This window comes from Penicillium psychrosexuale, assembly GCF_028828465.1.
Source record: "Penicillium psychrosexuale strain IBT 29551 chromosome Unknown utg000002l, whole genome shotgun sequence".
NCBI lineage: Eukaryota > Fungi > Ascomycota > Eurotiomycetes > Eurotiales > Aspergillaceae > Penicillium > Penicillium psychrosexuale.
In genome coordinates, this window is record NW_026643187.1 from 2,724,614 (window position 1) to 2,750,856 (window position 26,243).

Genomic DNA, 26,243 nt, shown 5'->3' on the forward strand with positions numbered 1-26,243 from the left:
TTAGTCTCTTCCAAGGTTGTTCGTGTTAGATACGAATTATCCCGAGGTCCTTGAAATCCGGTTTGAGTGTACGGAGTAACCCCAATCAATTCAACCTGATTCAACCCAATTAGATCCAATTAGATTGGACATTATAGAAAGATATAAATACAGAGTTGCCTTTTAATAAATTTTGAACAACAGGTCGACATGCTTCCTTCAGTAAGATTCAAAAGCGAGGCTAAATATGTCTAGGGATAAATGATTTTATCTGATAGCCATTTCTACAGGTATTTGTTCATATCCCTAGTGTAACAAGCTAGAACTAGCTCACGCATCCTCAAATCTGATACATATGATCTCCGGATCATTGATGCAATTCAGCAAAACCAAAATGGCTCTACGTGGTCGACCCCAGACGCCCCAATGCGGTGTATATCAAAACATGAACATGAACTATGAAAACGAGAAAAAAGAGGCGAAGCGGATCGCCTGGGGCATATGCTTCGATTCCCGATATTTGTTTGCCGCCAAAATTGGAAGCTCTTCTCTCTCCAAGGAAGGCTCAATCTCAGGCCGCCTCCAATATCACTGCCTTTTGGGCCACGAGAAGGCCAACAATCAAACCGAAAAGTCCCAGGACTGAGCTGAAAATCTCGATGACAAGAATCTTGACGAATCTAGAAAAGAGAACAATGTAAGTGACGGCCCTAAATATCATATCAACAACGCCACGAGGGTCACTTACAGGCTGGGGTCGGCGGCATCGGCCAGGGCAGCACCACTTCCATTGATACCAACTGAGATACCGCAAATAAGATTGCAGACGCCAACTGTGATTCCTCCCCAGAAGACCGCGTATCCAGTGTAGTAGTTGCTAGAGGTGTGGATTCCACCTTCGGCTACCGGGCTGAGCTTTGAGGAGAAAACAATGGCCATGATGACACCGTAGATAGCGACGACTTCACAGAAAATAATGGAGATCAAGTTCTTGGTGCGAATACGGGGTGCTCGGACACCACCACCAACAATCGATGAGCCGGTAAGGAAGATACCCCTAAGAAAATATGCGGTCAATATCGGGATAGTTGAGCATGCCAACGGGGAGCAGCTTACCATGCTGCGCCGACAACCGAGAAGCCGATACAAGAAGCAATTCCGATATTTGCCCAAGCATAAGGAGAAACTTCCTCAAGGAAACGGCCGACCTAATACGCGTCAGGTTATTAAACTTTCGAAAGAAATCGTTGATTTTGAGTGTGAGTTCCGTACATTGAATGCCTCTCCGTCTCCGTGGAAGAGCATATCTAGAATTCAGACCATTTCATTAGCTGCCAGATCGCACTTCAGATCCATTGAAACGTACACAATCCCACCACGATAAGAGCGGTGGTGGAGACACCGGCCGGATAGAGGTAAGCCATGGCGACCTCTATAAGCCTGGAGACGAATAAATTAAAAGGTCAGGATGATCGCAGACGTAGAAAACGCAGCCGATAAGGTAGCTGAAGCTCTGGGATGGAAGCGGGTGATGGGGGACTCGGTGGCCGGAGCGGATTAACTGCTCCGTTCAGGCGGTGACTTCGCGTTGTGCTTCCCCGGACGTGTTAGAACACCTGTTTCCCCCTGCTTTTACTGTTCTTTCAAGGGAAGACGCCTGTCTTAACCTTCTATATTCTCATAAGGCTTGTTTTTGTGTCTTTGCCTCAGTCACAAATCCCTGACCTCATTCCGCGCCACTTTACTACCCCTGAATTTCAGTCGCATCAATCACTCCGTGATAATGGCGTCTACCTCCGGGGTTGGGTCGTATTCGAACCCCTTGAAGAAGTTTAAGTAAGAATTGGGACGGCATTGCAACGGTGTGACATTATAATTGCATTGCTAACGGAGATATCTAGGCTGGTATTCCTAGGCGAACAGAGTGGTAAGCGTCTCATCACTTTATACTTCTACTACATGCGCTCTGGTCATTGGGAGGGGCTGGCACAAGATATCTAACGCTATTGCAGTCGGCAAAACATCATTGATCACTCGTTTCATGTACGACTCGTTCGACAACACATACCAAGCAACTATTGGCATTGACTTCTTGTCCAAGGTACGCCACATTATACCCCGCACAAGGATTATAATTCAGGCATTCCTCCGAGACGCTATCTATTCGCAAAAATCAGGGCTAACCATCGTATTCAGACTATGTACCTTGAAGATCGGACTGTCCGTCTTCAGCTTTGGGATACCGCCGGCCAGGAGCGATTCCGCTCCCTGATTCCTTCCTACATCCGAGACTCGAGCGTTGCCGTAGTGGTCTACGATATTTCGAATGCCAAATCGTTCCAAAACACGCGCAAATGGATTGATGATGTGCGCGGGGAGCGTGGGAATGATGTGATTATTGTGCTCGTGGGCAACAAGACCGATTTGAACGATAAGCGGGAAGTCACCACCGCACAGGGCGAGGAAGAGGCAAAGAAGAACGGATTGATGTTTATCGAGACCAGCGCAAAGGTCGGGCATAATGTGAAGCAGCTTTTCCGGAGAATCGCCCAGGCTCTTCCTGGAATGGAAGGCGAGGCCAAACAAGGCGAAAGCACAAGTACGTTCATTCTCGTGTTTTATCCACCGACTCCTCATACTGACCATGATCCCTCTTCCAGTGATTGACGTCAATATCAATCCCAAGGAGACGACCAGCAACGACGGCTGTGCCTGTTAAGATTCCCCCGCATCCATTCTCCCGTCCTTAAGTGCCCTACCTCGATGAACATCGAGGCTGTCCATGATATCCTACAATTTTCGAATATGTACATGTTTCTTCTTTCTTTGCTTCCTCCTGTCAATAGCGCGTGTCTAGATCTCTCAGTGCCGAATGCGGTTGTGTCCAGTTTGTTTTCTGATCTTGTGGGAGGAGACAAGGTGTTTTGATTTCCGTTTAACCAGCATCATACGTTTTTTTTTTGGCAGTTGAAGTTTCTTCGCTTGACATCCTTTTCGGGGTCTTCTGATTATCGCTCTGGTAGCATGGGCTAACATGTCTGATATGTTTGATATGCTTTAATTGACGAAGCTGTATAATATGGCATTTCCCTTCTGGGTAACGCACCGCATAGCCGGCGCCAATGAAACATGAACTCCACACTATTATATATATCCAATATGTCCAGGGCATTTTTATTCAACCGATGACGCTAAGAGGCAAGTCTTAACTAGTTAAAAGACAAACCCCTTAACATCTGTCTCATGCTCCAAATTCCACGCTCTCTTGATTAAAGAGTCGACCTTGGTCGTATCTGTGATCCCGCCATATTTGGCAAGCACGTGAGTTTTTGCCTCGATTTCAGACTTAGAGATGTCAGACCATAGTTGTATATATCTTCCCGTCTTCCAAGAGTGAGCTATCTCCCGAGGTATATAAACAAGAAGCCGGTTTAAAAGTACACAACGAAAAGGCGATGTATTGTGTAACGAATTATCTAGTCAGACTATAGCATCCCTGTAGGAAGTATCAATCCATATTTGTATAAACAGTTCAAATCGCAGGACTATAACCGACTACCTAATTAGGAATATGTATGCCTTGGGAGTAAGGCAGTAACAGTGGGTTCAGGCATCAATATTTCATAATGCATAAATGCATAAAATGATGAGTAAAGTAAGGGGGCAAGCCACCTATGCATGAAAATGTAGTCTTCACTACCTCCAAGGCCACATAGACGTCTATTAAGTAGACCAAATGGATAAATCCAAGATGACCGAATAGTACAAGCCAAGAATCAGTTCATTAAATCACCGCACGGTGAAAATGTAACGCGTCCGAGAAGAAATCGGGCAATTGATCTGCGGGCGGATCGCCCGGGAAATGGCGCCCCTGGGCCATCTGCGTTGCCATACACCCAGCCTTTTTTCCTCTTCCCTTGCTTTGCCCGTATATATACTCAACCACATTTCCATCGCTATTTCCATCTCGATAACGCACATTCTTGGCCAGAGGCCCTAACACACACACTCATGGGGTTCGCTTCCCGTTTTCTCCGCATTCCGCGGCCAGAGGTGAGTTGAGATCGAATCTTATCATTGCCCCCCGGAGCTAACTTATTTCGTCATCTCAAAGTCCTTTTTCTATCTGATGAGCTTAGAGACTGGTGCTTCCTTGATCACACTTTCACTGCTCTTGAATAAAATCAGTGGCCTCTATGGCCTGCTGGCTCTTTTGACTGGCTACCACCTGTCCCCCGTACAACTATCAATGTACCTTTGGTCCCTCATTGCCCTTGGACTCGCCTCACTTCTGTTCCCCCACATTCGCAAACAGTCGCCTCTGCAATGTCTCGCCCTCACCTACCTTTATGTATTCGACAGCCTAATTAACGCTGCATACACTGCCGCTTTCGGTGTAACTTGGTTCTTGGTGGTATCGCAACATTACGACAGTGGCAACGCCGCGGGTCCAGGGGGCGAGACGATCGCGGAAACCGCTGGCTTCACCAGCCCCAAGTACGATGCAGCATATGTTGAGATCCAAAACACAAAGGAAGGAAATAACTTCATCGCTCATCCCCCGCGTTCCGCCGAAGATTTCAGCAATGTCGTCCTTCAACCCGAGAGTCTCCCCAGCATCATCTTCATCTGCCTTCTGTGGGTGATTAGAGTCTACTTTGTTCTGGTCATGCTCGCTTTCGCACGTCAGGCCCTCCGTCTCTGGGTTGCGGTCCCTCGACACACCCAACTCCCGACCCACAGCCGCAACGTTTCTGTCGCCAGCGTTGCCGATATCGATCGAGAGCCTTTCTCCCCCTATAGTCCCGACGGCCAAGGCTGGGAAGGCAAGCTGGGTCGTGTAATGATCAGTATCGGCCACAGCTATTGGCTGGGTGAAGAGGAAGACGGTAACTGGCTCAGCGGCATCAACCACAAGTTCCGCAACCGTTCGGGCAATACGGAGCTGCCCGGCGCGCTAGAAAGAGAGAGAAGACGACGTTCCGGAACGGGTCCTCCAGCACCGTCGCCATCTATTGTTCGATCTACTGTCCTTCAACAGCCAATTGCTGAGAGTACACCAGGTGGCATGAATGTGAAGATGCAAGATTGGACCGCACCCCGATAAATGATCTTTTGGCGGCTATTGAACAATATTAGTCGCAACAATGTACAGCCCTCGCTTCGACTCGGCTCCATGTCTTCAATCCCCCATCTTCCTCCTGGCTGTGTGCATTAGATGCAACGAATTTGACCGTGCCCAGTCAAAGGGCACAATCCATCTTGGCTCTTGTGTCTGTCCCATCATTTGATGAAGTCACTGAATCGGATAACCGGCCATTTGATTTCATTCGATACTCCACCATCATGAAGCCCGAGCCCCTTTTGCTCGATACTTACGACAAACTGCATATATGAATTTGGAACGGGTCCAGGTATATGGCGATGATCAGGCCACATGTGTCCCTGATTGATATCTGGGTCCCCCTGGGTCTGGAAGGCGTTTTCAATCTCATGATCTCAAAATGAGTCTTCGTTGGTGGCACCACTCGCGGTCATCAATCTGACATGCACGATTTTGGCGTCGGGACATGGATATGTATATTGCTTATCTAAAATGGGGGTTCTGCATATTTCCCCGCGAGGGTCTCATGTGTTAATTTGTACACAATTGCTTTTGCACACACCTCACACATAATAATAATTTCTTCTGGATGACGATTCAACAGGGTGTAGTCAGTAATACTGCAATATTCGAGTCTGTATAATTCGGAAGGCTATGAATCCTTCTAATACTAAATGAGTCTTGTAGATTCGGCTTTTTTCCTGATAGACGTCTACAAGATATGTTGTAGACGCACTCGGCCGAATTATTACAATGAAGCTGATTGGCTAGAGCCATGATAATACTCGACCGAGATCGGTGCAGACATTTAACCTTCGGCATTTGACCGGTAGTCTTGTTCTAGTAGGGATTTCCTTCAGGTCTTTGGACCATCGAGCCCTAGAATAGACTGAAAGGACAGGAATATCCCGAATAAAAATGCATTTATTGGGCATAGGTAATTGCCGTGGTGCTATTGGTACGCTAAAAGCATGAAGAAAGATACTTAATCGATGCTCTGTTAGCCAATAGCCAAGTAACTCGGGATTAGTGGACTTCACATCATGCCATAGATCAAGCAGATCCCTTGAGAATCCCGATATCTAAGTAAATTTCATGGAATATCGATGTGGTTCTCGTAGATGCCAGGCACCGCACAAGAACCTCCGGCCAAATCCCGGCGCTGACGTGCTCGACGGCATCACGGGATCCCCCGCACTGGGCCCAAAAAGGAAAGTTTGCATTTCTGCCACTGGGTGTTTGCACTGATGTCGTGATCGAAGACCAATCAGCAGATTGCTGATCTAACCCCCGACGACGGAGAAATTGAACGAGCGAGGGAAAGAAAACCACTGGCTCTTTTTTTTTTCCTTGTCTAGCAAGAGAATTCCAAGAGAGCTGAGAGACATAATATTTAATTGTCTCCTCTCATTTGTTACCATCCTCTTCGGTTCTGTGCTGCGAGTGGGAGATCGCTGCATACATACTGATAAGGTATATCGCGATTTTATCATCCCACTTGTGCTGTGATCTCAACAGCCAATAGTCGCAAATATGGTGTCTATCTCAAGCGCTGCTGAAGCGGGTATGTATTTTCCTATTATTTCTCATCCTTGAAAAAGGGAGGGCAATGGCTGATCCTCATGCAATTGTATAGTGGCAAGAATCGCCTACCTCACTAGCGATACCGTTCTATCCGTGCAGCCCTCATTGCAGACTGACTCATTGTTCTCCAAGGCCCTCAAGGTTCTCAAGGCTAACAAGACGACCAATCTCACGTCAAAAGTCACCGAGGTGAGTTGAAAACGTCAGGGTTGCCAGACTGGAACCCAACTAATTTTATTTCCAGGTTCAAGCTGTGCGCTATAATGAAGATCCCCTCCTGTCTGCCTTCACCCCCCTTCAGAATGGCGAGACTACCTCCGTCGTCACTAGCTCCTCGGTCCTGATTACCGCCGTCCCTCACCTTTACCGTCTCGCCAACAGCCCCGTGGTCATCCACGTTGCTCTGGAGCCCTCTCCGTTCCCCGATTACTCCGTAATCAGCTCCATCCGCCAGTCCGGTTTCACATTCCTCCACTCAGAGACCGTGCAAGAGGCTCAGGACATCGCTATTACAGCCCACGCGCTCTCCCACAAGTCTGGGAAGGGTGTTATCCACTTCTTTGACCCCTCCAATTCGGCCAAGGACCCCTCTATTCCCGAGGAGGACGTTGAGGTTGTGAAGAAGGTTCTTAGCGTTGGTGGAAATTCTGCCACCTCTGCTGGAACCCAGACTCTTTACGCCGACTCTGGTCGTGTGGCCACTGTCACTGAAGAGACCGTAGGTACTTCACCCGCTGGTCTACCTGAGCCAACGAACTTGACCGTGCCCTCTCAACCTCAAACCCCCTTCAACGCTAGCGTTGACAACTCATCGGTTGGCTCCTCACGGAGAGACAGCAGTGCTGGCAGTGAAGCCCCGAGCTCGACCGCGACTACTGTGGACAGCGCCATCGCTCGGCCTGTTAGCGCGGCCGATATCTTCGAGTGGACAGCTCAGATTTGGAACACTCTATTCGAAGAGGTGGGCCGCAGATACAATGCCATTGAGTACACCGGTGCTGCTGATGCCAAGTCTGCTATCTTCGTCTTCGGCTCCACCGGAGTCTTCGTGGATGCTCTCGCCAGCGCCGGTGCCAACCCGGAGTTGGAGAACATTGGTCTGGTCACTGCCCGCCTGTACCGCCCCTGGGTTGGTGGACAGATTTCCAACTCTATCCCTAGCTCCATTGAGAAGATCGCTGTTCTCGAGCAGGTTCGCAAGACCACCCGATGGGGTCCTTCTTTCATGGATCTATTGTCCAGCCTGACACCCTCTGGCGCTCGCGCTCAGGCTCCTAAAATTGTCGGGTACCGTCTCGGGCATATTGAGCCCTCCACTGCTGTTCAGGCCCTTCGCGGTGTCTTGCAGAACCTAAACTCCGATTCCCCTATCCAGAATCTTGACATCGGAAGCTCTCAGGTTCCTGCTATTCAACCTGCTCTCGAGCAGCCTCGCATTGAGAATGCTTACTTGAAGATCTTGAGTCAGCTCTTTGGAGAGCGTCTCCACATTGCCAACCAGCTTGGATCCAACAATGCCGGTGTTTCAAGCACTATTGCCGCGAGCCCCGAGTTTGGATTTGGTTCATTGCTAGCTCGCCAGGACCGTCGCCAACGCTTCATCCGGGAGGTTGAGGAAGCTACCAAGTCCACCGCTTTTGCTACCGACGTTCCCAAAACTTGGTTGTCTCGCTGGGCTCTGAATGTGAAGGAAGCCGCCAAGGCCAACAAGCTTGCTCCTGATGTAATTAGTCGCCTCTCCAACGATGGCTCCGCGATTTCCCGCCAACTCCTCCAGTCTAAGAGTCTCTTCTACGAAGAGTCTGACTGGCTGATCGGCTCCGATGCCTGGGCTTACGATTTGGGTAACTCCGGTGTTCATCACGTTCTCGCATCTGGCGCGAACGTGAACATGCTCATCATCGACTCTCAACCCTTCTCTGAGCGCGCTGCGTCTGACGCCACTCGCCGTAAGAAGGATATTGGTCTCTATGCCATGAACAGAGGCAACGCCTACGTCGCCTCGGTCGCTGTTTACAGCTCATACACCCAGGTTCTTCAGGCTATGTCCGAGGCCCAGCAGTTCAAGGGGCCCTCGGTTGTTGTTGCCTACCTGCCTTACAACCAGGAGAACGACTCGGCACTCACAGTGCTGCAGGAGACCAAGAAAGCCATCGATCTTGGCTACTGGCCCCTGTATCGCTGGAACCCCGACAACGAGGAGAAGGGAGAGCCAAAGTTCTCCCTTGACTCCGAGCGCATCAAGCGTGATCTTGAGCAGTTCCTCCGCCGGGACAACCAGCTTACCCAGCTCATGAACCGCCAACCTAAGTACGCTCCTGTGCTCTCTGAGTCCTATGGCACTGAGGTTCGTGCTATGCAGAAGAGAAACGCCAAGGACTCCTACGAGAAGCTCTTGGATGGTCTGTTCGGTGCTCCTCTCACCATTCTCTTCGCATCTGACGGCGGTAATGCTCAGAACATTGCTAAGCGTCTCGGCAACCGTGGTCGCGCCCGCGGCCTGAAGACCATGGTCTTCGCTATGGATGAGTTCCCTGTCGAGGACTTGCCCACTGAGGAGAACGTTGTTTTCATCACCAGTACTGCAGGCCAGGGTGAATTCCCTGTGAACGGTCGTAGTCTCTGGGAGCATGTCAAGAACACCGGTGATCTCGACCTGTCCACCATCAACTATTCCGTTTTCGGTCTTGGTGACAGCCACTACTGGCCGCGCAAGGAGGACAAGATCTACTACAACAAGCCTGGCAAGGATCTTGATGATCGCGTCGCCTTCCTAGGTGGTCGCAAGCTCACTGACATTGGCCTCGGTGATGACCAGGATCCAGATGCCTACCAGACCGGGTACTCCGAATGGGAGCCCCGCCTGTGGAAGTCTCTGGGTGTCGATAAGGTGGAAGGTCTTCCTGAGGAGCCTGCTCCGATCACCAACGAGGATATTAAGGTCGGCTCTAACTTCCTTCGCGGCACTATCGCTGAGGCTCTTCTTGATGAGAGCACTGGCTCCATCCCCGCTAGTGACCAGCAGCTGACCAAGTTCCACGGTACATACATGCAAGATGACCGTGATCTCCGTGATGAACGCAAGGCTCAAGGTCTTGAGCCTGCGTACAGCTTCATGATTCGCTGCCGTCTCCCTGGTGGTGTTGCCACCCCCAAGCAGTGGCTGCAGATGGATGCCATCAGTAGCTCACACGGTAACGAGACCATGAAGCTCACTACCAGACAGACCTTCCAGTTCCACGGTGTGATCAAGCGCAACCTTCGTGGCGCCATGCGTGCCATCAACAACTCCATGATGGACACACTCGCTGCCTGCGGTGATGTGAACCGTAACGTTATGTGCAGTTCTCTCCCTGAGTTGTCTGACTTCCACCGAGAGACCTGGGCAATTTCTGCCAAGATCAGTCAACACCTGCTCCCCTCAACCTCTGCCTACCACGAGATTTGGCTGAAGGATGACAATGACAAGAAGGTTCAGGTTGCTGGAGATGCTGTCGTTGACCACGAACCCCTTTACGGTCCTACCTACCTTCCCCGCAAGTTCAAGATCACTATTGCCATTCCTCCTCACAACGACACTGATGTCTACGCCCACGACATTGGGTTGATTGCCATCAAGGGAGCCGATGGCCACCTCGAAGGCTTCAACCTTCTGGCTGGTGGTGGTATGGGAACCACCCACAACAACACCAAGACCTACCCCCAGACCGGTCGCATGTTCGGATACATTCCCGCCGACAAGATCCACCTTGCCTGCGAGAAGATCATGCTCGTGCAGCGTGACAACGGTGACCGCAAGAACCGCAAGCATGCCCGTATGAAGTACACCATCGACGATATGGGTGTTGACGTTTTCCGAAGCGAGGTCGAGGCGCTTCTTCCCGACGGGCTCAAGTTCGGCGAACCCCGCCCCTTCGAGTTCAAGTCCAATGTCGACACTTTCGGCTGGATTAAGGACGATACTGGTCTCAACCACTTCACGTGTTTCATTGAGAACGGTCGTATCGAGGATACTGCCGATTTCAAGATGCGTACTGGTCTCCGTGAACTTGCTGCGATGGGCAAGGGCGAGTTCCGTCTCACCGGTAACCAGCATCTAATTATCTCTCGCATCACCGACGAAGACCTCCCCGCCGTCAAGGAGCACATGGCAAAGTACAAGCTTGACAACACTGCTTTCACTGGCTTGCGCCTGTCTTCCTCTGCTTGTGTTGCCTTCCCTACCTGCGGTCTGGCCATGGCAGAGTCTGAACGCTATCTCCCCGTTCTGATCACCAAGCTCGAGTCCACCCTGGAGGAGTGCGGTCTTGCTCGTGACAGCATCGTCATGCGTATGACTGGTTGCCCCAACGGTTGTGCTCGTCCCTGGCTCGCCGAGGTTGCCTTTGTCGGAAAGGCCTTCGGTGCATACAACATGTACCTGGGCGGTGGCTACCACGGCCAGCGCTTGAACAAGCGCTACCGCTCTTCCATCAAGGAGGATGAGATCCTTGACATTATGAAGGGCCTCCTCAGGCGATACTCTCTTGAGCGCGACACCGACGGCGAGACCCCCGAGCGTTTCGGTGATTGGTGTATCCGCGCTGGTATCATCAAGGCCACCACTGACGGACAGAACTTCCACGATGGCGTAAGTGATTCCTTCTATGATATCCACACTATTGATTCTAATAATCTCCTACAGGTTGCCGAAGATGAGGAAGAAGAAGAAGAGTAACTGCTGAACACAGCAGTTACACATCTAATCTCCGGTTTTTTATGACTCTCATGGGATCTAAAATTTGCTTTCTCCCCCTTCTACTTGGATATTTTCACGTCTGTATCTCACGTCGCAATGCATTGATGTCTTGGCGATTGTATGATTCCATGCAAAAATGTTAGATTTCGTCTTTTTTTCTCTTTTATTCCCTTTCATGTGCATTTCAATGACAGCTCAAGTCTGCCCGTACATATATACTCAAATGATATCATTTCTCTAGCACCTCTTCCTATCCCTCTAGGCCTTGAAAAGGTGGCAGAAACCCCCAACCGTGGAAACAGGCCAGGGGGCGTTGGTAACCACGGGAAGCTGATGCACAGCTGACATCACCTGGGCACCCCAGTGCGTCTTTGACTTCAAAGTTTCAATGTTGACTTCACTTGATCATCCCTTCTATCATTCTTTCTATCGTTTTTTCTATCGTTTTTTCTATCGTTACTTCTATCGTTACTTCTATCGTCCCTCCTATCGTTCCTCTTATCACTTTCGTTAACGACCATTCCAGTTTCAATATGCTGATCAATATGAAATCGTTTCTATCAGTGGTGTTCGCGCCATTGCTCTATCTGCGCCCTCGCTTCCGTCAAGACCAGGACTGGTCATATCGACAAGCACTAGCAAACACCTTCATTAAAGTCTTTCTATACATCTTCGTGGCATTTCGCACAAAACCACCACTTTCCCTCAAGCCAGGTCTAGACGGAGACCGCTTCGTCGCAATAGAGCCGGGTGCACCAGAGCTCTACACTACCATTGCAGTGGACAACGAGATCCAGCCAGTCACCGTGGGAGGCACATGGTTCCCATCACTCTACCAATACAACACAACGACTACCCAAGACAAGTACGTCGTGCTCCAGTTTCACGGCGGCTCTTACATCCTCGGCGACGGCCGCACATCATCTTGCCAGTTCCTCGCCAACAGGTTGCTAGAGCGCACACCGGTAAGTCACGTCTTCAGCCTGCAGTACCGTCTAGCCTGCAACCCCAACGGTCGTTTCCCAGCCCAACTCCAAGACGCCATCTCCGCCTACTCATATCTACTCCACACCCTGCACATCCCGGCATCTCGCATAGTTCTCAGTGGCGACAGCGCAGGTGGCCACCTAGCCCTCGCACTTCTGCGTTACATCAGCCACTTTGACGACGAGAAGGCCCTCCCACCACCAACATGCACGTGGCTTTTCTCGCCCTGGTGCGATATCCCCGCTGCCCGCAACAAGGATCTCTGGAATAATCTTCCCAATGTTCAAACGGACTATATCCCGCCCTCCTTCCCCAAATGGGGTGCAAAGCATTTTATTGGTAACCTAGAGATCACCAGCGAGATCGAGCCGTATCTTGCGCCGCTCTGGCATCCCTTTATCCTGCCTTCCCCTGTTTTGATTGTGTCTGGTGGCAGGGAGGTTATGTGTCAGGAACATGATCGGTTAGCGAGGCATTTGGGTAAAGTTCAGCAGAATGAAGGTCGAGTGGAGTATTTCGTGCAGGATAATTTGCCGCACGATGTGCTTATGGTTGCTTGGATTCTGAACTTCCGAAACGAGGCTGATCAGTGTGCTGCCAAAGCTGGGACTTTCTTGACAAGAATGCAGTCTATGTCAGAGGAGGATGCTACTCACGTTCCTTCTGTGGCTTTTGAGTGACGATGATGTTCCTATGTATGCCATAGTATACCATATTGCTACCTATGTATTGCTATTTGAGCTGAATTATCCGATTGAATCTACCTAGTAGAACGACTGCGGTGCAGAGAAATTCTCTATAGAGTCACCTGGGTTCATTGTAAGGGTCTTTAGTAGCCTTCTATTATCTCAGCTCTGTTTCTCTTCATCTATTGTCATTTGTTTGGTGGAATAAACCAGGAAACACCGCCTTCCCTAAAGTTTGACTTGTTTTTCAAAGTGCAGTGGTTTGTTTGTCAGGCGCCAGGCAGTCCCCAGCTCCTTCAGATATTCACCTCCCCGCATTTTCTTTTCCTCCCTCCTTCTCTTTCCTCTCAAGATTGTGTACCCATCGCATCTTGCAACCGAGGCTCTTATTCTTGATACTATCGTATTCAACCCAACGCTGATCCGCGTTGATCTCATACAAGTTCGTTGGGATATCGATTATCGATTTCCATCGCCTTTTTCGACGCGTTAACGCGTTGAAAACACTAGGAAAGACCTAGATACCCCGCAAACGCGTACAGCTTTATCGTCACCGGGCAGTGGTATACCCACCGTGGCAGCTGAAAATGGCACCCATCCCAGGAATGACTGGCGAGCCCGCGCGCTTTGAGAACCAGTACGACATAGACTGGACAGGCCACGGCCCGTTCACTAAAATAATTATAACTGACACGTACACTAGCTACAGCAAGCTTGAGAATTCCCACGGGCTCCAGGGTTGGCCCCTCTTGCCCGTCTTCACTGCCAGCGTTCTTATTGCGCTTATTGTTGTGGGTATCGTCGCCCACGTTTGCTTCTGGGGAAGGGACAGGTATGTGAAGAGTAGCCTAATTTGGATTGTGGATCGCTGATTTGAGCTGGTCATGCAGCCACCCGCAAGCTGCATCTTCCGAGGATAAGATGAAGATGGAGAACACCAAGGAAACCCGCTCCGGTATGTTGAGACATTATATCTCTTGCTATGTGCTAGGCTCACGATATATAGATGGCTGGATGTGTTTCATTCTGGCCTGCCATGCTGCCATTACCCTCGGTGTGGTCTAAAGAGGAACATATACAGCTGCTGGAGAATTAGGCTGTCAGATGAATACCCCCTGTTCTCTGGCTAGCTAACAATTCTCCGTGGGACTGCAATTGTCTTGTGGAACTCGAAGATAAGACTCCTAGTCTGGTGCTTGTCGTCTCAACGTGATGTAATGATCTATTCATGAGACTGGATCGAAGATAAGTTCGATCCTTTACGAATAATATTTCTTTACCTAAGGAATAACAATCCACTCAGCACAAACTGAGTGGAGAAAAGCACGTACTCCGTACAGACTAAATTATTATCGACAACAGAACATGTTAGCCCTATAGCATGCTAACATGTCAACGGGTGTCGGTCAACTACTGCGCAAAGTGGAAGAGACCATAACAAGTGGAAAGAAACATGACCGAGGGATCCTGAGCTATCTCCCGGTAAGGTGCAAGCCCTGCACGAACGTCACATACTGCAGTTTCTGGCGAGATTGTTGGCGGCGAGGACCCAGCGAGAGATGACAACACGCTGCGATGAGAATACGTACTAACATGATGGCTGTTGAGATCGGTCAAGCGACAATTAGAAAACCAAACCGCTAGGATTGAGGGTATTTATAAAGCTACGAGACCTTGAGCGATGGATCTATGTCTCACCAAACCAGATCTAAACAAGCCTACGTGGGTCGAATATTTAGCCAAACAACTCTATTATTGACGTGCAAATCCCAAAGAGATCTGAGAGTAGTCCACGGTCTAGCTAATTGTATTTAGATCCTGTTCAAACCAAACCACCTCCGTCAGTTGACATCGCACCAATTCATCCAACCCGAGCATCCTGAACCGCGCCATGATGTAAGGCACATCGGACCGCGTGGGCCACATCATTCTCACATGGGTGAGATTGCAACCGACATCGAATGATGCCGGTGCCTGCTTCTTAGGTATAGAGGCGCGAAGCCCTTGCCTAGTTGGTTGGTCATTGCGACCGATTTCGAGTGACCGACTGGGTCACGGTGGGACGAATACGCCTGGTCGGCCCTGACGTCCCTCGTTCATTGCGACTACCCCATCCGGGGGCATATCTTTGTCGACTTCCGTATTGTTGGTTGCCCTATGCGAGGGAACCGCTTTCAAGTGACCGGCTGGGTCACGGTGGGACGAATACGCCTGGTCGGCCCTGACGTCCCTCGTTCATTGCGACTACCCCATGCGGGGGCATTTCTTTGTCGACTTCCGTATGGTTCGTTGCCTTAGTTAAAAGGAACGGTGCGTGTCTTGGCACGAGCGTGTCAGATGCCCTCAAGTCATGGTAGCGGGTTGGTGTAAGGATGGACGAATAGATTGACAACAATCGACGGAAAATAGGAAGATTTGAGCAGGGGTGCGTCTCTCACGCTAGGAAGGCATCGAAGTAGAATTGGCGTGTTCGATGATGACGGAGGCTAGAAGAGCCTCGACGTCAGAGAGTGCTTTATGATGAGAGGGGTGATAGCATGGTGGCTCTCTCAGCACAACTCGGGGGTCCCCAGGAAGAAAAAAGAATAAACAAGGGCTCCGTTTCCCCCACACAAGAGCGGTGAGTACATAATCCTGAACCGATAACTAGCTGTATTTTCTGCCACATCCCCGCTGAGGAATTTCGATAAAAAAAGTTATCAGTCCAAGTCGTTCATTTTGCAATTGTTGCGAGTTCCCCCGTTTTTCTCGTCCATTGTTCATCTAAGATATTTAGTAACCGTATCGCCATGAATTTCTCCGATGACGATCCTGTCGTCGCTTCCTACGACGTCCTCCTCACCGACTCCGATGTTTCTCGCTATGTCTTCCAATACGTTGATCGGGAACACGACCGTCCCTACAATGACCAAGAAAATCAACGACCGATCCAACTTCGACTTAAGCCGCGCACAGGTCTTATTGAAGTTGAAGTCCCCATTAGTACCCGAGAAAACTACGACGTCAACAAGGGAATGCGCTATGGGGATGCGGTAAAGAAGAGCCGTTCCGCGCGCGACGGGGGTGCTTACGGTATGGCAGGCGGCTTTACCGCTGGTAGCGGGACTGCAGCTGCAGGGGGAAGAGTCAAGATGGAAGCGAATGGGGATGTGGAGATATTGGATAATAAGAGGGCCGTGGATTCTGCATCATTGCTGCGAGTGCAGTCACTTGGAGGTCGGATAAAGCCTTCTGAAGAAGGCGATCCAGTCTACATGTTGGCCACATTCACAGATAGTACGTTGGTCCTACCGATCACTTTCTTCTCCGGTGGCAACATTTGATTCTAACATCCGTTCATAGAAAACTTGCATCTCTCCCCCGTCACATCGGTTGTTCAATTCCACCCTCAACTTCACCACCTGGATGCTTTAGATGAGATGCCAAAAGGGAAAGGCTCACGTGCTAAAAAGGATGACGATGACCGTCCTACCGAGAGCGAAGCACGTGCAATTGATATTAAGGTCAAGGCCGCTGAAGATGGTGAAGGGGCTGCAAACGCCGGCAACCTAGACCTTCTTAAGCAAATGCAAGATGAAAAATGGAAAACATACAGCTGGGTTGACGCCGAGGTAAGTTCTCTCTTTGATGGACCTTTCTCATTCTTGTTCCATACTGACTCTTACCGATCTCAGGCCGAGGATTCTTGGTACACATATGAACGCTATATGATTCACAAGGACACCGAACATCTCCCGTCCCTGGAATCAAAGATCGAGTCGGAAGGCTACCTCGATAAAATGAGTGCCCCCAGGATTGATCCTACCCGCCCCGACATGACTGGTTGGGCTATGAAGGAAAATCGCCGGAGGCAAAGAGAAAGCCGAGCAGGTAATGAGGCCGAATAGCGAAGAGTTATATTGTACAATAATCCAATCAACCATTTCTAGCGGAAGCTTATTATCATCCTCGCAATTATCTAAGGCTTCATGTTGCTTCAAGAAGGAACATGGGAAGCCCTATACATACTAACCGGCCCCTTGAAATTTTTTTACCAAAAATACGGACCCTCGCAAGCGAGGGTCTGCCACCCATGTGGTAGGGCCTACCTAGTAGGCGGTTTTTTTTCAATTTTTGCACTTTTACCTTGATCACCAACCATACCACCAAAAATGCCTAAATCTAAAAAATTTTTAGAGGTTAAGATTCTTCAAGCTCTGGATTCTCTCTCTGAGCAATCTAAACCGAATGTTACGAAAACTGCGCGAGAATTCGCGGTAGCTGAAACTACCCTTCGTTGCCGGTAGAAAGGTGGAAAATCGTTATTTTAACGACTACCTAATGGTCGGAAGCTTAGTCTAGTATAAGAGAAAGCTTTATATGAATATATTGATTACTTTAATGCGGTCGGATCTTTAATAAACCGTCGATAAATTGTGGTTGCTGCCGATTCAATTCTTAAGGCTAACTATTCCGACCCGAATACTCCTCTACCCTATATTGGCAACTATTGGCTAAAACGTTTTCTTAAATATAATCCTCAGTACTATGTACGACGACGGCGAGCTCTTAACGTTGAAAGAGCTAATGTACTCGATAAAACTGTGGTAGAAAGTAGTTTCAAGACTTATTGCGTCGGTATGTTAGAGGGGGCTTCAACATGTATCCGCATGCATATGAATTGGACTGTATAGATATAAAAAAACCTATACCACTTTTACCAAGCTTCCACCTATTCCCTATGATTTGCCGAGGTATCAGACAGCCATTGCACAGGAGCTCAGTGATGCGATCGGAATTGCCGGCACCAACCGATTCATTAAGCATGCGCAGAGGTCAGATTGTAACAGAACAGTCCATAAGCACTCTCTTATCACAGTGAAATACATCTTGTGATTATTAATTAGTACTTAGAATAGATAGCAGCCCAAGTGGAAACTGAGAGTAACGTGGCACTAGAATCCTCCCGCACTCAATATAATCATTTTCGCTCCTATTTGCTCCCACCCATACAAACCGCCCACCACGATGTCGAACCTTGAGGATCTCAATAGCAAGGGCAAGACGCAGGCCTCTGAAGCCGACAACACAAATGCAACCAAATTGTCTAGCAAGGAGAACACCCCAAGTATCGCGGAAGCGCTGCTGGAGACCAGCCCCGCCTTGAAGAACGCGTTAGGCGCAATAGACAAGGACAATGCCACCTTACACAAGATAGATATCACCAATCTATCGACCGGACTCACACAGGATGGAAAGAACCTGAAGGACATGGCTTCCTTCAAGTTCTGGCAGACGCAGCCGGTGCCTCGCTTCGACGGATCTGACTGGGTCAGCGATGGACCGATCAAGATCATTGACCCCGAGAAGGTATCGAAGAAGCCCGATCCGCTCATCGAGGGTTTCGAGTGGGCGACCCTCGACTTAACGAACGAGACGGAGCTCCAGGAGCTATGGGATCTGCTCACCTATCACTATGTGGAAGACGATGACGCCATGTTCCGCTTTAGATACTCTCAGTCATTTCTACACTGGTACGTTGGCTGGAGTTGATGGTGCTATTATGGTCCCTGTATCAAGGAGGAAGTGAAGGTCAAATGCTAGTACGCATGCTTATATAAATAGGGCTTTGATGTCTCCCGGCTGGAAAAAGGAATGGCATATCGGCGTGCGTGCGACCAAGTCCCGCAAGCTAGTCGCGTCAATCTGTGGTGTGCCTACGGAGGTCCGCGTCCGGGCCCAGAAGCTAAAGGTCATAGAGATCAACTTCCTTTGCGTCCACAAGAAGCTGCGGTCCAAGCGGTTGGCCCCCGTTCTGATCAAGGAGATCACTCGTCGCTGCTACCTAAATGGAATCTACCAGGCAATCTACACTGCCGGTATACTTCTGCCCACCCCGGTAAGCTCGTGCCGCTACTATCACCGTTCCCTGAACTGGCTGAAGCTGTACGAGGTCGGCTTTTCGTCGCTCCCCTACGGCTCAACCAAGGCCCGCCAAGTTACCAAGAACCATCTCCCGAGTAGTACGTCGACCCCGCGGCTTCGACCTATGGAACCTAAGGATATCGACGCAGTTTATGATCTGCTAGAGCGCTACCTACGCCGCTACGATATAAACCCGGCGTTCACGAAAGAGGAAGTCGCATACTGGCTAGCACACAAAGAGAGCCCCGGGAAGGAGCAGGTAGTGTGGTCATACGTTGCGGAGGATGTCGAAACGCATAATATTACCGACTTCTTCTCCTTTTACTGCCTTCCGTCTACTGTGATCCAGCACCCGAAACACCAGGAAGTACGCGCTGCTTACCTGCACTACTACGCCACCGAAACAGCCTTCACCAACGACATGAAGGCTTACAAGGACCGGCTCCTTATGCTGATGAACGATGCACTTATCCTTGCTAAGCGGGTAAGCCCACTTATCTCATCCCCTAGAGTCCACTGTTCACCTTATTTGTCGGTACTAATCAAGTCCTGTGTCTGTCAGACCCACTTCGACGTCTTTAACGCGCTCACCACCCAGGACAACCCTCTCTTTCTCGAACAGCTCAAGTTCGGCGCAGGTATTAGCCAGCTCCACTTCTACCTGTACAACTACCGGACCACCCCTATTGCCGGCGGTGTCAACCAAAAGAATCTCCCGGATGAGAACAGTATGGGAGGCGTTGGTATTGTGATGCTGTAAGCCTGCGTACGGTCTCGATCACCGCGGGCTAGGAGTGATGAAGATCTCGTGTGCATTCTTTTCGGACCATGAGGTGGCTTTTCTTGTCTATGGACTCAAGTCTGTTTTAAATATAATTTGAAGATGCCATTACTCTTTTTTGTTTTGCCTGATGAAGGGCATCCATAGTCCTCGATGTAATATTGGTCGTATGAGCGGGGGCTGATGGTGGAGCTGCTTGACAATGCTGGGATAGACGGGGCGGAGAGTGTAATCTATTTCCACGTCGACGACCCGCTGAAGGACGTAACGCAAGTCCCTTCAAGACTTCACAAGACCCTGCTGTTGAACCTGAGAGCCAGCAAAGATGCCAACGATCTTTTCTCCAAACCAAGCAAAAGAAAACCCTCTTTCTGAGTCGAGTGTTGCTTCAAGAATTCACTAATTTGCTGGATAGCAGTGGTCACATCGGAGTCTGAGCCTTCGTTGTCCGAATCGATTCAGGCTTACTGCAATGTGACCACGGACTGTATCATAGGAACAGAAATACCGGCGGATAAGGTTACGGAGGCTTCCTTCTTCTCCACTAGGTCAAGTAATCCTGACTGTCCACTGTACTGGAACGGATACTGGTATGACTTGAATGATATCAAGAGTATTGTACAAGCTGAAAACCAGAAGCATCGTCTGATTGCAAAGAGCAAGTCTTGCCCCTCAATTGAAATTATCATGAGAGGCCCTCGGGGATAGATCGGCAACAAGCCACCAGACCAGGCTTCTCTTGCTGAGCTGCTTGAAGGTCCTTCTCCTTGAGCTGCAAAATTTGAAGAAGTTCGTCATTTTTTTGACTCAAATTTTCATGTTTGTGTTTGATCTCCCCAAGAATATTCTCGAGGCGACTGGGGCGGGAAGACCTTATTATCTGCGGTATCCAGTGATTGTGCTCGAATCGATAGTTGTCTGGAGGGGGGAAGGAAGCGAAAGAATAATCGGTCTCTGTGCTCTGTGAAGTCATGGCTCTGAACTAATGTCTGCTGGGCTGAAATGTTTGAAGGAAAATGATGTAGAGATTGTAAAGCTCTCCCCGGGGTCTCATAGCAATTAAATATCCCGTAGGCAACTTGGCCACCTATATTGGCCACCTATATTAAGAAACGCCGGGCAGATAATACATCGAGACGTGTCGTTGCGGTTACAATACAGGTAAATAAAGACGTGCGACGTTTAGATTTGCGGATCCACATCAGCAAACGGATGGCATTTCTAATTATCTTGTTAGGAAGTATAGAAGGGCACAAAAACGGCTGGGAAAGTGATTTTTTTTTATATTCTAGTAGTAAATTGGTCAATGTATATAGTTCTTTCATTAAATTATTGAATTTACTACGTGGTGGTGGTACAGTGGTGTTTCAAGAGTATTTGACCTCGGGTACATTGGGATCTGACCGCCCTTCCAGACCGCCTACTACATTCATATGGATGATGTTGTCAAATATGAGGGATGGCATACTAGTAACTATAGGTTTCTGCTTGGCAGTATTAAAAGTGGGTCATAGGCCCAATGTACCCTAGGTCAAATACTCTTGGAACACCACTGTATAAATGGTAATTGAAGTGAAAGTGTAAAAAAAACCGCCTAGGTAGGCCCCACCACATAGGTGGCAGATCCTCGCTTGCGAGGGTCCGTATTTTTGGTAAAATAATTTCAAGGGCCCGGTTAGTAGCCTTGCCACTCATACTTGTCCGCCAATCACGATAAGACAATGCATATGGTCACGTGCCTGCTTAGTTTTTCTGCCATCTCTGTTTCATCGCGACAGGTCCGATAAATCTCCCTTTCTCCTGTTGCCCTCGTGTTTTTTTCACCTTTTTCCCTTTCTCTCTTTTTCTCGGCTTGGTCGAGGATTGCAGGACAGCGTGCCGACGCGGTCATTCTCCGTCTTCTATAGCGGAACAATCGCACTGAACATCCATCATTGCGGTGTCCTGTTTTTCTGGCTGTCATCGTTGGAAAGCCTGCATTTATCTTATAATCTACGCTTAATATCTTTTCCTTTTTGAGTCATTATATTCTTATTCGCTTTCAACCTCCAACCTTCGACTTCCAATCCTCCAAAAGGCCAATTTCATGCATCATGTTATCCCGCGTGGCTTGCCAAAAAAATGCCTTTCTTCACTTGCGGAGGGCTCAAGCCTTCCGAGCATCGTTCCATCTGCCAACAACACGTTTTCATTCATACTCGAGTAATCGGAACTCACTTTTAAATCTGTCGTGCAATTCGATTCACGATCGTCCGCGCAATCCGTCTCCGCAATCAGAACGTTATCTTGCTACAGCCGCCGAGCATTCTAGCATCGATGGGCATTCACACGAGACTTACGACCACTTCATGCACATGCCCTTCGAGAGCTTCGATACATCATCCCTGATCATCCTCGACTCGACGCCACAATCGGAATCCAAAGTTTTCCGCAGGAGGCATGGTGTCGGCGGTGATGAAATAGAGATGAAGGCCAATCTAGAGCTCTCATTGAAGATTGGGGAGTTCGAGCGAGCCTCTAAGTTGATTACCCGCCTTGGTCATTATCATCCGCCTGGCTCGGATGAGTATCTCGCTATTCATAACCGTTTCATGAGACATATGGTGGCGTATATGATCCTCAACCGGCAGCAGGACATGGTTTTGCCGTTGCAAAAATGGTTTGAAGTTGATATGCCCGCCGGTGGCGTGACACCGGATGCAATCAGTTTCGCGATTATGATTCGAATGGCGCTGCGTATGCTTCATGGATCGAAGCGCGACAGAACTGTTCGTCGATACTGGGAACTTGCTCAAAACGCGGGCCTGGAGGAAGAGCTTGTCGGCATTGAGGTCCTTGAAGACTCTGATGTTGGTGAGCTGTCTAAGGTGAGCTTACACTTCTAGTCTGTACTCTGAAGTCCTGCTGATGTTCTCCATCTAGATTTGTTCCTCCGACATGCTGGACTTGGTTTCGAAATATATGGATCTCTCCGAAGCCACTGAAGTGCCTTCCCCTATCGTCGATAATACCCCCCAGGTGCAAGCTGCCGACCAAAGGGGACTGGGACTGGCATCTCTCAAACAGTCCCTGTCCCTCTTCTCCGGCAATTCCGATGTACGTTTGCCGGAAGGTTTCTCAGGCACCGAAGAGGAAGGAAAGGAATTGCTTTCAAATTTGAGGCAAACCCGACTCGAATCCGACAGTCTCGATTCGGCCCTCTGGCGTTGGCGTACAGATAATGCCGAGAGACAAAAATCCGGATTCAATGTCGCTTCCGATGAGAAAAAGCTTAACAGAATCATGAGCGAATGGCACGCGGACCTTGTGGCAAGAATTAAACAGGAGTTGGCGCTTGTTAAAGAGACACTTGCGAACCGTATCGTAAGTATCGAGCAAAAAGAGCGCTGTGAATACGGTGTGTTTTTGCAAGCCCTCGATCCCGACCGGTTAGCTGCACTCACTCTTTTGTCTGTGATGTCTACTTTCAGTCGCCAGGGGATGGATAGGGGAGTCAAACTTTCTGCGCTCGCTTCAGTAGTTGGAAAAGAGTTGCAAGATGAACTCATTGCCGACACCTATCTGAAGAAGAGTAAGTCTATGGATCCGTGTCGTCTAAAGGCACTGAAGCAGACCCTCGCAAACCGCAAAGACAAGCAAGGCCGACTGCGATGGCGTTCGCTCGTTCAAAAAATCAATGCAGAAGATGAATCTATAATCTGGGGCTCTCGCTCACAGGTCAAAATCGGTGCTGTTTTGATGAGCATGTTAGTCGAAGTTGCGAAAGCCCCTGTTTGGACCGAGGATCCTGTCACAAAAAAAAGAATTCTCAATTTGGCACCAGCCTTCGACCATTCCTATGAGATCAACTTCGGGAGACGATCCGGTCATATCCACATGAATACTAAACTCGTGGAAATTGTTGCCAAGGAGCCGCCCGCTGAGCTGTTGGCTCGCCACCTCCCCATGGTTTGTAAGCCTAAACCATGGACAGGGCCAAGAACTGGCGGGTATAAGATATACGAGTCCAACCTAGTGCGCACTACTCCCGGTGAACTACTGCAACCAGCGTACCTCAAAGCTGTCTTGAAAGATGAAGGGCTGAAAGAGATCCGAGCAGGCCTTGATGTTCTCGGTGGCACTGGGTGGAAGATCAATCAACAAGTCTTTGACGTGATGCTCGAGGCTTGGAATGGCGGCGAAGCTGTGGGGAAGCTAGCTCCCTTGAATCCGGACCTGCAAACGCCAGAGAAACCAAGCCCAGACGCCAACTATGAAACCCAAAGAGAATGGCACCAAAAGGTTCGTGAAATCGAGAACCTTCGCTCAGGATTTCATTCGGTTCGGTGCTTCCAAAACTTCCAGCTTGAGGTAGCGCGAGCCTTCCGGAAAGAGGTCTTCCATCTGCCCCATAACATGGATTTCCGCGGGAGAGCTTACCCACTCCCTCCTTACCTGAATCAGATGGGGGCTGATAATTCAAGGGGGTTACTTCTTTTCGCTAAGGGCAAGGCGCTTGGGGCATCTGGCATGCGCTGGTTGAAAATTCAGATTGCAAATTTGTTTGGATTTGATAAAGCGAGCATGTCAGAACGGGAGCAATTCACAATGGACAATCTGGATGATGTTCTTGACTCTGCCAACACAGGACTTCATGGACGACGGTGGTGGCTTAAGGCCGAAGATCCATGGCAGCTTTTGGCAGCGTGTTGCGAACTCCGCAACGCCTTGCAGCTTTCTGAGCCCACGACATATATCTCCCATCTTCCAATCCACCAAGACGGCTCTTGTAATGGACTTCAACATTATGCCGCCCTGGGTGGTGACAGTGTCGGCGCCCAGCAGGTCAATCTTGAACCATCTGACCGTCCTTCGGACGTCTATACCGGTGTGTGCGAATTTGTCAAGGAAGCTATTGCACAGGACGCAGCCAACGGCGATCACTTGGCTCAGCTTCTCGAAGGCAGAGTGACCAGAAAGATTGTGAAGCAGACGGTCATGACTAATGTCTACGGCGTGACCTTTTTGGGAGCAACGAGACAGGTTAAAAGGCAGCTTATTGACTATCTCCCTGATCTCAGCAACACGGAGAGGAACAGCGCGTCTTTCTACATCGCAACAAAAATCTTTGGCGCTCTCGGATCCATGTTCAACGGAGCCCATGAGATCCAGTATTGGCTTGGCGATTGTGCCCAACGCATTACACAATCTGTGACACCGGAGCAAATTGAGGAGCTCACGCAAGCAGCATTGGTACCCATGAATGAACGCGACGAGCATTTTTCGACGTCCATTGATCCAGAAAAATCTTTCCGGTCGACTGTGATTTGGACGACTCCACTGGGTCTCCCAGTGGTCCAGCCATATCGCACTCGCAAGACGCGGCGTGTTCAGACTAGTTTACAAGACATCAGTCTCGTTGACCCCGGCGCTGATGATGTTGTTACAAAGCGCAAGCAGCTTCAGGCCTTCCCGCCGAACTTCATCCACTCTCTCGATGCCACACACATGATCATGTCCGCCAATACATGCCATGAAGCGGGCCTAAGTTTTTCCGCTGTTCATGATTCATTCTGGACTCATGCTGCCGATATCGACCAGATGAACCTTATCCTTCGAGATGCCTTCGTTCGCATGCATTCCGATGATGTTGTCGGCCGTCTCGGCGCTGAGTTCAGAGTGCGATATGGCAAGAATATGTTCCTGGCCAGAATCCCCCGCTTCAGTACCTTGGGCCGGGCGATCTTTACACACCGCTCCTGCCATAAGGTTACTAAACTTCAAGAGTTGATCAACGAAAACCGACGACAAAATCTACTCAACTCGGAAGATCCAGAGGATCAGGCCGAGGGTCGTGCTATGGTGACACCCTATAGTGTCTTTGAAAAGTTAGGGGGTACCGACTCTGACCTGACTACCTTCAAAACGATGGGTACGAACTCAATCGGGTACATTCCAGATGTCCTTCCGGATCTGGAACGTATGCCGATAGCATGTTCAATCGACACCAACGATCCGGCCATCGAGAGCCTGGTCGGCGACCTCGAGATGTTTGAGACGAAGCAGGCCTCACGTGACGAGATGTCCCAAGTAGAGGATGATGTCCATGGTGAACCCTCCGATCAGACCGAGGAGGACGGTCAAACTGAGCAGACCCAGCCTTCTGCGCGGCGACGTCAGTCTCGCCACTTAACCACGTGGTTATGGATGCCTCTCAAATTTCGTCCCGTTCCTAAAAAGGGCGACTGGGACCTGACCCGAATTCGTGAAAGTGAATACTTCTTCTCATAGTTTTCTCATCACCCTGGGAATTACCGCATTTCCGCTGGCGTTTATGCATACTTCCACATTTTGTTTTAGCCATTTCTAGAGTGCTGTGGAGGAGTGACTTCGGGATTCATTTAGCTGACTTGTAATTTCCTGTATCGTTTCTGCCCGATTATTTTCTGGGCTTCATTGGTTGCATCTGTACATTACACATGGGGAAGAAAATAGTATATA

At 49.4% G+C, this 26,243-nt stretch overlaps 9 protein-coding genes across 9 annotated transcripts; 8 read left to right on the top strand and 1 right to left on the bottom strand.

The window, feature by feature from the left end:
• Positions 1 to 550: 550 nt before the first annotated feature.
• Positions 551 to 1,403, bottom strand: N7518_002207 (H(+)-transporting V0 sector ATPase subunit c''; the record flags this gene model as incomplete). Its single annotated transcript, XM_057183135.1, has 5 exons — positions 551 to 659; positions 728 to 1,036; positions 1,096 to 1,187; positions 1,252 to 1,286; positions 1,346 to 1,403. The coding sequence occupies 5 exons, from the start codon at positions 1,401 to 1,403 to the stop codon at positions 551 to 553; spliced, it is 603 nt and encodes a 200-aa protein (XP_057044585.1).
• A 359-nt stretch (positions 1,404 to 1,762) lies between these two features.
• N7518_002208 (Rab family GTPase YPT6) lies at positions 1,763 to 2,698 on the top strand (the record flags this gene model as incomplete). The annotated part of the gene is made up of 5 exons (XM_057183136.1): positions 1,763 to 1,815; positions 1,881 to 1,906; positions 1,992 to 2,080; positions 2,176 to 2,578; positions 2,640 to 2,698. The coding sequence occupies 5 exons, from the start codon at positions 1,763 to 1,765 to the stop codon at positions 2,696 to 2,698; spliced, it is 630 nt and encodes a 209-aa protein (XP_057044586.1).
• A 1,292-nt stretch (positions 2,699 to 3,990) lies between these two features.
• Positions 3,991 to 5,086, top strand: N7518_002209 (inositol phosphorylceramide synthase regulatory subunit KEI1; the record flags this gene model as incomplete). The annotated part of the gene is made up of 2 exons (XM_057183137.1): positions 3,991 to 4,032; positions 4,094 to 5,086. 2 exons carry the CDS (start codon positions 3,991 to 3,993, stop codon positions 5,084 to 5,086), a joined length of 1,035 nt encoding a protein of 344 aa, XP_057044587.1.
• A 1,530-nt stretch (positions 5,087 to 6,616) lies between these two features.
• Positions 6,617 to 11,384, top strand: N7518_002210 (sulfite reductase (NADPH) subunit beta; the record flags this gene model as incomplete). The annotated part of the gene is made up of 4 exons (XM_057183138.1): positions 6,617 to 6,647; positions 6,720 to 6,856; positions 6,912 to 11,297; positions 11,352 to 11,384. The coding sequence occupies 4 exons, from the start codon at positions 6,617 to 6,619 to the stop codon at positions 11,382 to 11,384; spliced, it is 4,587 nt and encodes a 1,528-aa protein (XP_057044588.1).
• Positions 11,385 to 11,938: 554 nt separating this feature from the next.
• N7518_002211 (alpha/beta hydrolase) lies at positions 11,939 to 13,072 on the top strand (the record flags this gene model as incomplete). The annotated part of the gene is made up of 1 exon (XM_057183139.1): positions 11,939 to 13,072. One exon carries the CDS (start codon positions 11,939 to 11,941, stop codon positions 13,070 to 13,072), a length of 1,134 nt encoding a protein of 377 aa, XP_057044589.1.
• A 593-nt stretch (positions 13,073 to 13,665) lies between these two features.
• N7518_002212 (uncharacterized protein) lies at positions 13,666 to 14,143 on the top strand (the record flags this gene model as incomplete). Its single annotated transcript, XM_057183140.1, has 2 exons — positions 13,666 to 13,921; positions 13,980 to 14,143. The coding sequence occupies 2 exons, from the start codon at positions 13,666 to 13,668 to the stop codon at positions 14,141 to 14,143; spliced, it is 420 nt and encodes a 139-aa protein (XP_057044590.1).
• Positions 14,144 to 15,867: 1,724 nt separating this feature from the next.
• Positions 15,868 to 16,965, top strand: N7518_002213 (uncharacterized protein; the record flags this gene model as incomplete). The annotated part of the gene is made up of 3 exons (XM_057183141.1): positions 15,868 to 16,354; positions 16,421 to 16,689; positions 16,753 to 16,965. 3 exons carry the CDS (start codon positions 15,868 to 15,870, stop codon positions 16,963 to 16,965), a joined length of 969 nt encoding a protein of 322 aa, XP_057044591.1.
• A 1,120-nt stretch (positions 16,966 to 18,085) lies between these two features.
• On the top strand, positions 18,086 to 19,742 carry N7518_002214 (Glycylpeptide N-tetradecanoyltransferase; the record flags this gene model as incomplete). The annotated part of the gene is made up of 3 exons (XM_057183142.1): positions 18,086 to 18,591; positions 18,683 to 19,466; positions 19,545 to 19,742. The coding sequence occupies 3 exons, from the start codon at positions 18,086 to 18,088 to the stop codon at positions 19,740 to 19,742; spliced, it is 1,488 nt and encodes a 495-aa protein (XP_057044592.1).
• A 2,114-nt stretch (positions 19,743 to 21,856) lies between these two features.
• N7518_002215 (DNA-directed RNA polymerase) lies at positions 21,857 to 26,033 on the top strand (the record flags this gene model as incomplete). The annotated part of the gene is made up of 2 exons (XM_057183143.1): positions 21,857 to 22,630; positions 22,686 to 26,033. The coding sequence occupies 2 exons, from the start codon at positions 21,857 to 21,859 to the stop codon at positions 26,031 to 26,033; spliced, it is 4,122 nt and encodes a 1,373-aa protein (XP_057044593.1).
• Between the last annotated feature and the right edge of the window lie 210 nt (positions 26,034 to 26,243).